At 47.2% G+C, this 13,649-nt stretch overlaps 1 protein-coding gene across 4 annotated transcripts in view; it reads left to right on the top strand.

The window, feature by feature from the left end:
- The first annotated feature begins 820 nt into the window (after positions 1–820).
- Positions 821–13,649, top strand: part of ATM (ATM serine/threonine kinase) — a 67,390-nt gene continuing 54,561 nt past the window's right edge. For 3 of the 4 annotated variants that reach the window (XM_061569373.1, XM_061569382.1, XM_061569358.1), the window contains exons 1-8: positions 821–965; positions 3,675–3,775; positions 4,791–4,903; positions 5,470–5,621; positions 6,597–6,761; positions 7,418–7,580; positions 9,735–9,979; positions 11,318–11,499. In XM_061569373.1, the coding sequence (XP_061425357.1) occupies positions 3,710–3,775; positions 4,791–4,903; positions 5,470–5,621; positions 6,597–6,761; positions 7,418–7,580; positions 9,735–9,979; positions 11,318–11,499 (1,086 nt within the window). In that variant the 5' untranslated portion in view covers positions 821–965; positions 3,675–3,709. Of the gene's footprint in view, positions 1,205–3,674; positions 3,776–4,790; positions 4,904–5,469; positions 5,622–6,596; positions 6,762–7,417; positions 7,581–9,734; positions 9,980–11,317; positions 11,500–13,649 lie in introns of all 4 variants that reach the window. The other variant, XM_061569365.1, reaches the window with a different exon arrangement.

Raw genomic sequence — 13,649 nt, 5'->3', positions numbered from 1 at the left:
GTAGTGTTGTTGTTACATGTCATGTGTTGTTGGTATCTGTGTTGCTGTTACATGTGTGTTGCTGTTACATGTAGTGTGTTGTTGTTACATGTGTGTTGTTGTTACATGTGTGTTACATGTAGTGTTGTTGTTACATGTAGTGTGTTACATGTAGTGTGTTGTTGTTACATGTGTGTTGTTGTTACATGTGTGTTACATGTAGTGTTGTTGTTACATGTAGTGTGTTACATGTAGTGTTGTTGTTACATGTAGTGTGTTACATGTAGTGTGTTACATGTAGTGTGTTATATGTAGTGTTGTTGTTACATGTAGTGTGTTACATGTAGTGTTGTTGTTACATGTAGTGTGTTACATGTAGTGTGTTACATGTAGTGTGTTACATGTAGTGTGTTACATGTAGTGTGTTACATGTAGTGTTGTTGTTACATGTAGTGTGTTACATGTAGTGTTGTTGTTACATGTGTTGTTGTTACATGTGTGTTACATGTAGTGTTGTTGTTACATGTAGTGTGTTACATGTAGTGTTGTTGTTACATGTAGTGTGTTACCTGTGTGTTACGTGTAGTGTTGTTGTTACATGTAGTGTGTTACATGTAGTGTTGTTGTTATATGTAGTGTGTTACATGTAGTGTGTTGTTGTTACATGTGTTGTTGTTACATGTGTGTTACATGTAGTGTTGTTGTTACATGTTACATGTGTGTTACATGTCATGTGTTGTTGGTATCTGTGTTGCTGTGACGTTGTGGGTGTTGCCGTTTCGCGAGGGAAGCCCGCACTGACGTCATCACCGCGCGTGCCGCGACTCGAGGCCCCGCCCCCTCAAGAGTCCAGAGCCAGAAGCCTTCCTCCGCCTCTGGTGGAGTCGAACAAACACAACACCGCTCGCTCGCTCTGTGTCTCTCTCTGTCTCTCTGTGTCTCTCTCTATGTCTCTCGTGGGCTCTTGGCGCCTTGATGGTTGACGTGTAAGTTGCTTGGTTGTCACGCATTCTGCCGAGTGCTTGCGGCGTGTGAAGGAACCCGGGTTACTGATTGCAGAGAGCGCCTCGCGTTGTTGACGCTAAGTTGGCGCGCGTTGCAAAGTTTCGCTCTCTTCGTGAGTGACGGGCACGGTGATGGTGATCGGTGAGCCAGTGTCGATCGCCTCTCTGTAACGAGGTGAGAGGGATGCATCGATGAGTCATCGATCGCCTTCATGCACGAGGTGAGGCGCTGCAGTGATGGAGACGTTCGCGAGCTTCGTTGAACCGTGCGAGCGCCACAGACCTCGTCTGTCTGCCGCCTCACGTTGTCGTGATGATCGTGAAGACGCGTGGTTACATTCGGCCACTTTGCCGTGTTTATGTCCTTTGGCATACGATCAGTAAGAACTTGGATTTATAAAGCGCCCTTTTGAATTTATAAACCGCTGTGCATAGAAAGACGGAAATATGTTTAACATCAACCAAGGAAAGAAGACGTGAGGAAGACTTTGAAAATAACTAAAAGAGAAAAAGGCATTTTAAACAGATAACGTTCGTGGCGATGTTAGTATTTGCAGTGTCTCTGAAGGCCTCGTGACTTCGAAGGCGACGAGCTCCAGAGTTGAGGTGCAAAGGCAGCGACGATCACGCGTCAAGCCTCGGCCGTGGGACCGCGGTCAGTGCACAATCTGAGGGTCTTCGTGACCCCGATGGGGATATGGATACGGCTGAAGGAGGCATTCATGTAGGGAGGAGCAAGTCCATTCAAGGCCTTGAACACCAGCAAGGGGAAGTCTGCGAGCACAGACAGGGAGTCGTGAAGGGACAGGAACACCGGTGTGTGTGTGTGAGCCTCCAAGAGGTACCAGATAAGAGGTCCTCACGGTTCTGTTGACATGGGACTGAAAGGATAAAGTTTGGACACCAAGATTGTTGACCTCACGTGTTTGATGCACGTTCCAACCATCAATAACCAAGTTAAGAGGGATTTATTTGGATACCTGATGTGATGTACGAATTAAAATAGGCTGTGTTTTATCATCCATTTAAAGGAAGTTTTGAGACATCCAGGTAGGTATATCCGATTGTCATCTGCGTAACAGTAATAGCTGAGCCCTTGGTGTCGTAATAAAGTTACAATGGGGCCAAATAAACAGAGAACAGAATGTGGCTTAATACTGATCCCTGAGGGACACCGTGAGGAACTAAGTTGTGGATTTATAGGTGCCCATTTTGACAAATTGCATGCGGTTTGAGAGATAGGAGTTGAACAATTTCAACGTGGTGCCTGAGATCCACATGAAGACTGCCAATCGGTTGAGTAAGATATTGAGATCAATTATGTCGAAGGCTGCGCTTAGGTCAAGAAGGAGGAGAGCACTTGGAGAACCTTTATCAGCAGCAATTAGGAGATCATTAATTCTTCTTACTAAGGCTGTTTCAGTGCTATAGTGGTTGTATAGGCGACCTCTACCTTGTATGCCAGATTTCCTTAGGCGGCTGCGGAACTGCTTAGTGAGCAGCAGAAGGGCAGTGCAGAAAAATCTATTGTTGTACCGTACTATGCTTTCATGTCTATGCTCCCCGCCTTCACCAAGATGCACTGACCGGCGTGGTGACGTATGGGAAGATAACTGCCACCTCCCACAGCGTGGGGAGACCCCCTTCCAGTCGTAGGAAATACTCTACGAAAGGGCTCTACATGTGCAATTAAGTCCTCTACCCATATAAGAGTTTATCCAGATGCGTTGCATCTTCGTTGCTGTTTTAATAAAAATAAATGTAAAGCAGCTTTGTACAGGTTTGCATCAGCACATTAAAACCTCTTCATTCGAGGATTTTTCTTTCGTGAAATTCGATTATTCGAAATTTTTTAATTTGAATACCTTTTCAAGTTTCACGCCGCTTTTCCCCTCGACTATTCGCAACGTGGCATGTCAGGAGTGCGTGTAACGCACACTCGACGCGCACAGCGCAAATGTGCGCACATTATTGCCATGTGCATATAGCCGTCCACTCGTTGAGGACGTGTCATATAGGGACGCTGAGATCAGTGCTCTGAACTAATCTTCAGAGGGGGGCTGCTTTCACCGATAATACATCAGTGTGAGGGCCACCACACCGCCTGCAAGGGGTGTTTTCACATTTATGTATTGTCGGGGGCCGCACGTCAGAGGCCGCACTAAAGGCCACCAGTGGCCCGCGGGCCTTGCAATGAAGAACACTGGCTTAGGTGACGCATGCGGTCATGTAAAACATTCCCGACACGCACAATGCAAATGTGCATCCTCTATATTTGTCACATTTAGAAGCTTAGATTTAAACGTAGGCTTTCGTGACCAATATCATTCATAAAGTTTTTTGGTTTCGGTCCTATAAATATAAAAGTGTCGCCAGAATTGTCAGATTTGTCAATTCTGGCAAATCGCCTGATGAAGCTGGTTGTATTCACTAGCAAAACGTCGTACCCAATTTTTTTATTTGTGGATTTTCTCTGTATTACACCGGCGGTGTGCCGAAGTTTTAACCAATTGGCACATTTTGTTTACATGACAAACCTTACTAATTGGCTTTGTTGGGTGCTGGTGGGTTTATGACACATTTATATTTATGCGATCTATCCCAAAACATTTATTATGAATTTAGAAGCGTGTTCTCGATATGTATAAAAAGTTATTATAATGACGACTGCCTGTCCTTGTTTCTTGTAAGCGTGGAGGTGCTCACGTAAAGAGTCACGTGTCAGCATGGCCGTTCGCGATCTCCAACAGTGCTGCCAGCGTTTGGATGGAGAGAAAGTGACAGAACGCAAGGCATGCCACCGCAGCCCACCTGTTTCACCTGACCCGGGAGTCGGCAATCTGCGGCTCCGGAGCCGCATGCGGCTCTTTAAAGACTGTCTCATGACGTTCTCTATTAAGGACCACTGTCCCTTATTCACATGCGTTGCAGCTCTTGAAATGTTGAGTTTTTTTAAATCAAATTTGAAAAATGCCTCCTGTTGTTTTGGTTGCCGACCCCTGCCGTAACCTGATGCTCTCGCATGGCCATTAATTTTCTTCACCCAGATTAGACGGAGCCGAAAGCCATATAACACAATTTGTGTTTTGGCGTGCGTTGGTTATGATAAAAAAAATTGGTCAAAATGTACCAATTCGTTACCAACAATGTGTAAAATTGTAAAGTTGATATATTTTCGCTGTATTGTGTAGATTTCATTAGTAAAAGGTAAACGTGCAGCCGTGCAATTGTTTGCTCTTTCTTCTGCTGGCGGCAGGGCCTCCACTAGAGTAAACTCTATAGATCCCTTCTAGAGGATATTTACCCGACTTTTCCATGTGGGTGAGGTATCTTGGATGAGGTGGGAGTACCCACATTTTACCCCACTTATATGGTTGGTGGAAAGTACTTACTAATAAGTACTAATAGGTCAAGGGTTTCTGGCCATATGACTTGAAATGGGCCTAATTTTATCAGATCTTGGAAGCTAAGGAGAGTTGAGCCTGGATAATGCAGCAGAGGCCAGTGCAGGAATATCCATTGTTGTGCTGTATGTAGTTGTATGCTCCACATCTTTGCTCCTCCACTTCAACCTGCTCTGACCATCCTTTTGAAATATGGTTAAATAACGCTCATGACGCGCATGGCATAGGGAGGCCCTCATTCAGCAGGTTATTGACAGGACTGTACACAGAGGCAGAGCGATTCAACCAATAGATTTAGTTGCACATTTCGGTCAAACACTGCAAGCACTCGAAGTTCCACTTGGTCCTGCCAGTTGATGCCACCTGATGGGCCACGTGGCCCTGTGTTGTCTGATCGGAGCAGAAGGAGGCGGAGCGCTTCGGCAGGTTGATGGTGCTCCCTGACGTGATCGCGGAGCTGGACCGGTGCTCAGACTTGCGGCCTCCTCGTGGCCTCACCTGGGATGCTGTCTTCAAGTGAGCACTGCTTTGTCTGTGCTTCCCGTTAAATGGAATGATTTAGCCACCACCTGGTTTAAATGCGTCAACAACGTATTGCAATTATGGTGTTCCGTGTACGTCACCATCCAGCAATTAAGGCGAATACATCATTGTGACCCTTAATGTTAATGCCAGTATCACACTTGCTTTTTATAGAATTCTCAGCTGTAGTACAGTTAACACCCAACCTCCTGCGTCTGCTCTTATAGTTTCAACAAAGTAATCTGGCTCACAAGGACGATGAAAATGACAATAATTGTGTTATAACAATGGTTTCTTGATGATATGGACATTGTTTATCATGAAACCATAAATCCCTGAAGCAGAGGAGGGGAACAGACAGGCTGGATATTACTAATGAATGGCATGTGTGTTAGTGTGTGATCCATCGAAAGCTTTTGAAAATTCTATCTGGCCCTTAGAAAAAGATTCCACACCCCTGTGTTAAAGCCTACGACCCTGTTAATACGCTTCACAATCGTACAAAACACAAATACGCGGATATCTTAAGACAGATAACGGGGGCCGCTTGCGTGCGTCAGATTTGTGCAGCGTTACATGCAGCGGGAGACTGATGCTCTACAGACAGCGGCCTCCACTGCCTCCACCTCCACCACTGCACGCAGCAACCGGCAGGCGCGGAGCCGCGAAGTCGCCACGCTCTGCAAGCGCTTTGTGCGCATCGCCAACCGACGTGCGTGCACACGCCTGGAGCCAATCCGCTTACTTGTCCGTCGTATACACTCCTGCTGTCAGTGCACTGCTGGATGAGGGCCTCTCCATGCAGTACGGTTTGTGGGGGTTATTTTATCATACTTCACGCTCGTTGGTGAATGTATGTTATGTAAGTTGAACGTCTTTCACACCGTACGTAGCCACCTGTGCTAATTGGAGGTGCAGATTGGTAAAGGCAAGGAGTTTAGATGTGGGAGCATAGACTCATAGTACAACAATGTATTTGTTCCTTCTGCCTTCTGCTAACGACCATATAGTATTGTCCTGCAGTTGCCTGGGGCAAACTGGTGTCCACGGTAGTCACCCATCCAATAATCATCCAGGCTCAAATTTGCTTAGCTTGAAAACTCTGACATATTTGGGTGTATTCTGGGTTATTGGTGATGAGTGATGATTTTTTTTAAACTGAACTTCTGGTCATCTTAATTGTGCTATTGCCCAAGTCATCTCTAAAGGTAAATTAACATCCATCTTAATATTATTGTGTTGCCTAGGTGGCAGATAATGTGTAAATAATAATCAAATTCAAATTGTACTTTGCTGCTCATGTGTGCAATATGTAAGTGTTCATCCCTGTTAAGGACCAACATAAAGGTCCTGGGTGTTTATTTACATCACAAATCTAGCTGCAGATCTGGGAATGTGTCCTGAAGAGCCACTTTTGATCAAACGAGTGGGGAACCTGGAGAAAAGTAGGAACACAAGCCAAGGCGTTAGAGGGAGTCGGAACACAGTCGACAACAGCTTATTTTATCTCCTCCTGCTGCCCTGACAAATGGTAAACCTGTAAGTAATGTAGTATGTCTGGGTAGTAGATTAACACTAATATAATTTAAGAATGATGTTGAATGTTGTCATTTGTTTAGGTGAGTATCGTTTTGGTTGAAGCATTTAATTCAAATAAAAAAAATTCAAGGTCACATCCCTCTGCCAGGTGGCACGCGACTCAAGTGCTCAGAGCTGGTGCGCCACGTCCTTGAAACCCTGAGCAACAAGTGCGCTCGGATGCAGTTTGGCTCCGAGTACATCATGCTGCTCATACGCGACGTTCTCTCCGTGCGACGCTACTGGTGTGAAATCACTGCGTCCACCTGGGCAGGTACGACACAATCGGAAGTGGCAGTGAGGAAGGGGCTGCTTTCACATTGCAGATGCGCAGCACCTTCCCCATGACAAGATCACCCGAAACGCGCCCAATCTTGTCATCTTTGGAAGCTAAGCAAGTCCAGCCTCTATACCGCTTTGATCGGCGACCAACATGGCATAGGGACTCCAGGGTGACGAGATGTTAACTACCTTGCCTGGTATACGGGCGGTCGTGGGTTCCATCCCGACCCTGACGCCTGTATATTTGGAGTTTTCATGTTCTCCCCGTGGTCGCTTGGATTTTTCTCTGGATCCTCCGGTTTTTGCCTCCACATTTCGAAACATGTTTAGAGTATTTGGCTGCTATAAATTTCCGCTTAATAAGTCACTTGGTTGAGCTATAATTTGTTACCAAGTCGCTTCTGAATATGAGCTATATAGCTCAGTGGGCCTACCTGGTAAAATAAAAAACATAGTTTGGTGGAGTAATTTGTGCACAGCAGAGGGCATAGCGGCAAAATCGATTGTTGTAGTCTACTTCAGCTTGATGAAGTACTGTCAAACAACCCCAGCATCCAGTAGATTGACAAAAGGGCAGTGAGTGGACAGAAAGTCTGTTTTTTGACTGTAGTGTTGCACATGTACTTGTCTCTGCGGACTTGTCACCAGACCTGCAGAAGCTGTGCTGCCGATTGCTGGAGAGCAAAGAGGAACTGGACCGTGCTGTCTTGGCCCTCGCTGTGCGGTTGCTGCTCTCTGCCTGCAGCTTCCAATGCGACACACCCTACCAAGACCTCCCATGCTTCTCTTTGCGCGCCCTGCATGCCCTGCGGTCAGCATTAAACGCACACACACGCAAATATCACCACGTGGATTAACACTACTGTTTAACAGGAAAGTACATGCGAGGTTAAAATTGCAGGCATTTGACCATCAGACGAGAACACGGGTAGAAAACGATGGCCTAATCCGTGGCACATCTCCTCATATAGCCTGCAGCCAAATGAGACCTACCACTGTGAAATGACCCACAAACTTTGTACACTTTAATGCAGCCACTTTAGCCACACTAATTGTGATTCTTCTTCTTCTTTCATATGGCATGGAAGCAACAGTTTCTATATATGTCATAGTTGAATGTTAAGGTCTTTAACCATTCCAAGGCGGCAGTAGTTGCTGTATGGATTGCAGCGATACCGCCAGGGTATGCACGGATGGCGCACTCGTCGATATGTTATCAAATTAAAACTCCAGCATGTATCTGCATCATCTTCCACTCGCACGTTTGTTCAAGGTGGTAATTCTCAAGGCTTGTAGAGCCATAGACGACACCCTTAAGATTGCGATTAAAATCCAACTTTCTCCCTGCACAAAGAAGCAATCTCAGCTGGTGGCTCTGAGCGAAATTCAACACTCCCATGGTGAAGGCCAGGATGATTATGGCTCATTGGTAATGCTGACACTATTCATCTTTCTTCCTCTAACCCCCCCCCCCCCGCATATCCTTTACAAATGTAATAGGCTCAGCTAGGCGCACACAACTTCTTGGGAGGCAACACTATTTATTAACACCAACACGTTCCACTTAACATAGGGTGGTAACCACCGACCTGCTCTAACTAACACACACCATCGCTCGCTAACACAGACTCTCAGTTACAATAGCGTGGCCCAGCCAGGTGGGCTACTGGTGGGTCCGCTGACTGGAGGCTTGACTCTTCTAAGGAGGCGTCTTCACGATGCATCTTCTTTCTTGACACGAGCAGCCCCGAACCCGGTGGGAAGGCTGCTTATATGGGCCTCGGCGTGTCCGGGCCCCACCCCGATCACGCCTTCCTTTGAGAACCCTCTCGAAGCTCCTCGGCTGTCCACGTGGCCCCCCAAGGTGCCCCCCAGGCCCCCGGCCCCCACCTTGATCCGGTCACGTGTCCAGCCGGGTTCACTTAGAGTGCCACGGCCTTACACAACCCCCGTGGCCTCACCCACGGTCTCCCGATCCCTGAACCGGCCCTGACGTCATTCCTGCCTCCAGACGGGATGACGTCATGTGTGTAGACCCGTGTGGTAGTGACGCTCCCCCGCATAGTGACGTCACACATGTGTGTGTGTGTGTATCCAGTAGTGACACTGCAAGTCACTACACAAACATGCTGCGTGTTTGCTTCATCAAGCGTTAAGGTCTACAACCAAATCTACCTGAATGCACCCAATCTTTTCACATTTCTGGTTGATACTTGGGATAAGAGGCTGCCAGGTGGTCATACCAGGTGTTGTAGGATTGGGCTGCGAGGTGCCCAGGGGATGGCAGTACAGGAATTGAATCTTGATCATATCTCTGGGCTTTGAGGACTATGCCTTTCTCTCCATGGATTTTTTTCTGGGTATCCGAGTTTCCTCTCACCTGCCAAACACTCAAAAAGGAAATTAGCCAAACTTCCCAATGCAAAATTCTACTGATAGGGAGTGTTGAGATTCAGCGAGGCTCTTTCTGGATAAGGGACATTATTGTAGAAGGCATATCAAAGCAAACTTTGTATTTTAAAGCAAGACATATTAGTGTGTCTTTTATTTTACTTTTTTAAATACTTTATAACTAAGATTGACAGCATTAATGCAATCGTTCTGTCTATATAATATGGGATCTGATTATATCACATTGCAATATGAAGTTGTGTTGATATTAGGGATTCTGCTTATAAAAAAGAAAATCGATCAAATTGACCAGATGCTTCCCCAACATTTGGCAATAAAAAAATCAATTATGTCACATGTTGTGCATGTACCTCACCTCCTTTTTCGATAGTGTCATCACACATGACCCCATCTTGTCATGCAGCTCAGAAGGTAACATTACACATTTCGACATTATCGGCAATTAAATACTTCCCAGGACAAACACGTCGGGGAAGCATTGCAAAATTCACGCTCGTTCGTGATTTTTCTTCCCTGCTTGACGTTGCCATCCGTGGGTTTCGCACTAGCGTAGACACGAGCGCTCGCCGGACGTTCTGGAACGCACCGCGACAGCGGTGACCGCCTTCCTGCGTGCCGCCGGCGCCAACGACGGGCGGCGGCGGCTGCTGTGCCGCGTGGGCGAGGAGTCGGGCGCCGCGCTGCTCTACGTGTGGCTCAACACGCGGCCCTGCAGCTCTGCCAAGCGCGTCCTCTGGGAGTTCTTCCTGTTGCAGATGAGCGCCCACCACCCGCGCGGGGCACGCCACGCTCACCACGGTGTGTCCCCAATGGCTTCCCCGGATGTTTAATGAACATTTCGCGAGTTCGCAGAGAATGAATAGGTGTGGCCATCCCCAAATGGACCAACACAGGCGTAGCCATCTTCGCTGTAATGAGCATTGCAGAGGGTCTTTACAGATTCCATTGGATCTATGTGAATTGAATTTGGTCTTTGTGATGCTGGCGGGTCTGTTGTAAGGATCTTACTGGGACTATATTGATCTGAGTTGATCTCCGCACGTTCCATTGGTTTTAATTGGTTTGCTTTTAGACACAATGTAAAAAAAAACACATTGCATGATATATATAAAATTATCAAAAAAATGTATCTTAAAATACTAATGTACCATACTCTTTGGTTCTTTCGGTAAAGTCACGTAGGTAGAAAAATAAAATAAATAATATATCACGACGTTTCGATCGCAACACAAGCAATCGTCATCAGGTGGGACAACCACAGCTTTTTTTTCTTGATGTGGTTGTCCCACCTGATGACGATTGCTTGTGTTGCGATCGAAACGTCGCGATCTATTATTATTCTACCTACGTGACTTTACCGAAAGAACCAAAGAGTATGGATTCCTGCAGTCACGAAAGCTTCAAATCAATATTAACGTACCACCAAAGATCAATTCATGTAGTATATATAGCAAATTCTGTTGTCAAATCCTTCACCACCACACCTCATACGGCACCGGCTTAATCATGCAGATGTCTCATTCAGAACCGCCGTCCCCACTTCACCCCGCTCTACCCTGCTTCACCCCGATCTGCTTCACCCCGCTCCGCTCCACCCTGCTCCACCCCACTCCGCTCCACCCTGCTCCACCCCAATCTCGCCCTAACCCACTCCAACCCGCTCCACCTCGCTCCACTCCAGCCCACTCCACCCTGCCCCATTCTGCTATGTCCCAACCTGCTATGCCCCAACCTGCTATGCCCCGCTCTGCTCCACCCCTCTCCACTCTACCCCACTCTACCCTACTCCACCGCGCTCCACCCCGCTCTAACCCGCTCCACCCCGCTCCGGCATGCTCTGCCCCACCCCGCTCTATTCCACCCCGCTCCACCCCGCTCTGCTCCACTCCATTCCACTCCACCCCACTCCACTCCAACCTGCTCCAACCTGCTCCACCCCGCTCCGCCCCACCCCGCTCCACCCTGCTCCACTTCGCTTTGCTCCATCCTGCACCACTCCACCCCGCTCCAACCTGCCCCACCCTGCTCCACCCCGCTCCAACCCACCCCACCCCGCTCTGCCCCACTCCACCCCACTGCACTCCGCTCCACCTTGCTCTGCTCCACCCTGCTCTGCCCCGCTCCAACCCGCCGTAGGTGCACTTGCGGGCGACATCTCCGCTTGGCATCGCGTGCTGGCCCAGCTGTACGACGCGGTGTGCTCGGAGCTGAAGGAGATGGGAGGTCGCATCCGCTTCTCGGGCCCTGGGCGGCCTGCTCGGTCCGCGCCCTCCCTCCCGCCAGCCTTCGCTGACCTTGCCGCTCACGTCTGCCATCAGGTGTCCCCTGCGTTAGCCCACGAGCCACGGGGATTGGTCGGTCCTGTTTGGGGAGGAAAATTCTACCAGACTCTACAGGGAGCAGTATCTTCCATGGGCTGAAATATTAGCGTAAATCCTTTTTGTTTTATACATATTCTTCCTGTTTGTTTTCCTGTTCCGTGGATGTTTAATATCACGTAACTTTTTTCCCCCCAAATAATATTCTCTAAAACATACAATATTATCGTTCTTGAGGAAACATTTTCTCGTAAAACTGCCACCGTAACCTTGCTATCACACATTTTATATCTAGGGATAAAATAATTCAAGAAAATAATTGTTATTCTTGGGGTCTTTCGGTAAAGTCACGTAGGTGGTTCAAGGAAAATAACAAAAAACTACGACGTTTCGATCACAACACAAGGGATCGTTGTCAGGAGGAAAGCTGCTGAATGCAGACTGTTTTATGGGGTGTAGTAGTCTTAGGTTCATAAACAAAGTGGGCGGGGCTAGTGATGTTAATGTGAGAGATTAGCATGTTAATGTGAAATCGGAGAGCGGCGTCGGCGACGAGTGCGTGGGTGGCTATGTTAATGTGAGAGATTAGCATGTTAATGTGAGAGATTAGCATGTTAATGTGAGAGATTAGCATGTTAATGTGAGAGATTAGCATGTTAATGTAAGATCGGAGAGCGGCGTCGGCGACGAGTGCGTGGGTGGCTATGTTAATGTGAGAGATTAGCATGTTAATGTGAGAGATTAGCATGTTAATGTGAGAGATTAGCATGTTAATGTGAGGGATTGGCATGTTAATGTGAGGGATTGGCATGTTAATGTGAGAGATTAGCATGTTAATGTGAGGGATTGGCATGTTAATGTGAGAGATTAGCATGTTAATGTGAGAGATTGGCATGTTAATGTGAGAGATTGGCATGTTAATGTGAGGGATTGGCATGTTAATGTGAGATTGTAGAGCCACCGCGGCGCAAAGGTCGGTGTCCGTAGGTGGCCACGTTGGCTCGAGAAATTCAATCTGTTAATGTGAAATCGGAGAGCCGAAGCCACGGGGGATTTTTTTGTATTATTAACATCGGAAGGTGGCAGGAAGGGAACATCACAGCCATACACCCATCCATCAAATTCACCATGGAAGTCGAAAATGATGGCAAGCTGCCATATTCCTGGATGTTTTAATCGAAGAGACCTGACTGTCTACAGGAAAGCCACCCACACGGATTCCTATCTAAAGCCTGATTCCCACCACCATCCAGCCCAGAAGAACTCCCTCATCAAAACACTACACCATAGGGGGCGCGCTGCATCTCCCACCAGCAACACCTCGCCAGTGAGCTGGAGCACGTACACCAAGCCCTCAAGATGAATGGATATTCAAACCGCACAATCCGCAAAGCTGCATCCCCAACCATGGGGAGAGAGCCATCTGAGGACCCAATCAAAACCATCACCTTGCCATACATAGCAGGTGTTACCAAAATATTTCCAAAATCTTGAACAAACACAAGATCCAGGTTCGATTCAACAAAGTACACAAAATCCGTGATTTGATCTCATCTGTGAAAGATGTGATTCCTGAAATGCAATACCCTGGTGTCTACAAACTAAGTTGTGTCTGCGGTAGCAGTTACATCGGGGAAACTAAACGACATGTCTCGGATCCGTGTTCGCGAACACAAGGCAGATTTGAAACACGGCAGAACCAATACCTCTGCCGTGACTGATCACTGTTATAACGTGGTCGGTTCACACGATATTGTTTTTTCCGAGACCAATGTACTCTGCAAACCTTCGGGCTACCATCAAAGATTTGTCCATGAAGCCATCTAGATATTTAAACACAGACACAATTTCAACCTAGAAGATGGGTACAAACTGAGCAATCATTGGAAGGATGTTATTAACCAAGTAAGTCATAACTTGCTGTGATGTGTCCATCCTTCCTGCCGTTGTTTAGCAGTTATTTCTGACTCTGAATTACATCACGTGGTTAAATGTTTTTTACATTAACAGACTAAGGTCTCACTAACATAGCCACCTCTGCTCCCTTTTGCCTCGATGTAACGGTGGCTCTCGCTGTTCAATAGGCTGTATGTCTCACTGGCACGGCCACCGTTACGGTGGTTCTCTGGCGTTGATTCCCTGGCCTCTCC

This window comes from Lethenteron reissneri, chromosome 6, assembly GCF_015708825.2.
Source record: "Lethenteron reissneri isolate LAM-NWPU_2019-01 chromosome 6, ASM1570882v1, whole genome shotgun sequence".
Lineage (NCBI taxonomy): Eukaryota > Metazoa > Chordata > Hyperoartia > Petromyzontiformes > Petromyzontidae > Lethenteron > Lethenteron reissneri.
The sequence above is the reverse complement of the archived record's forward strand: the minus strand, read 5'-3'. Positions and strand labels throughout refer to the sequence as shown.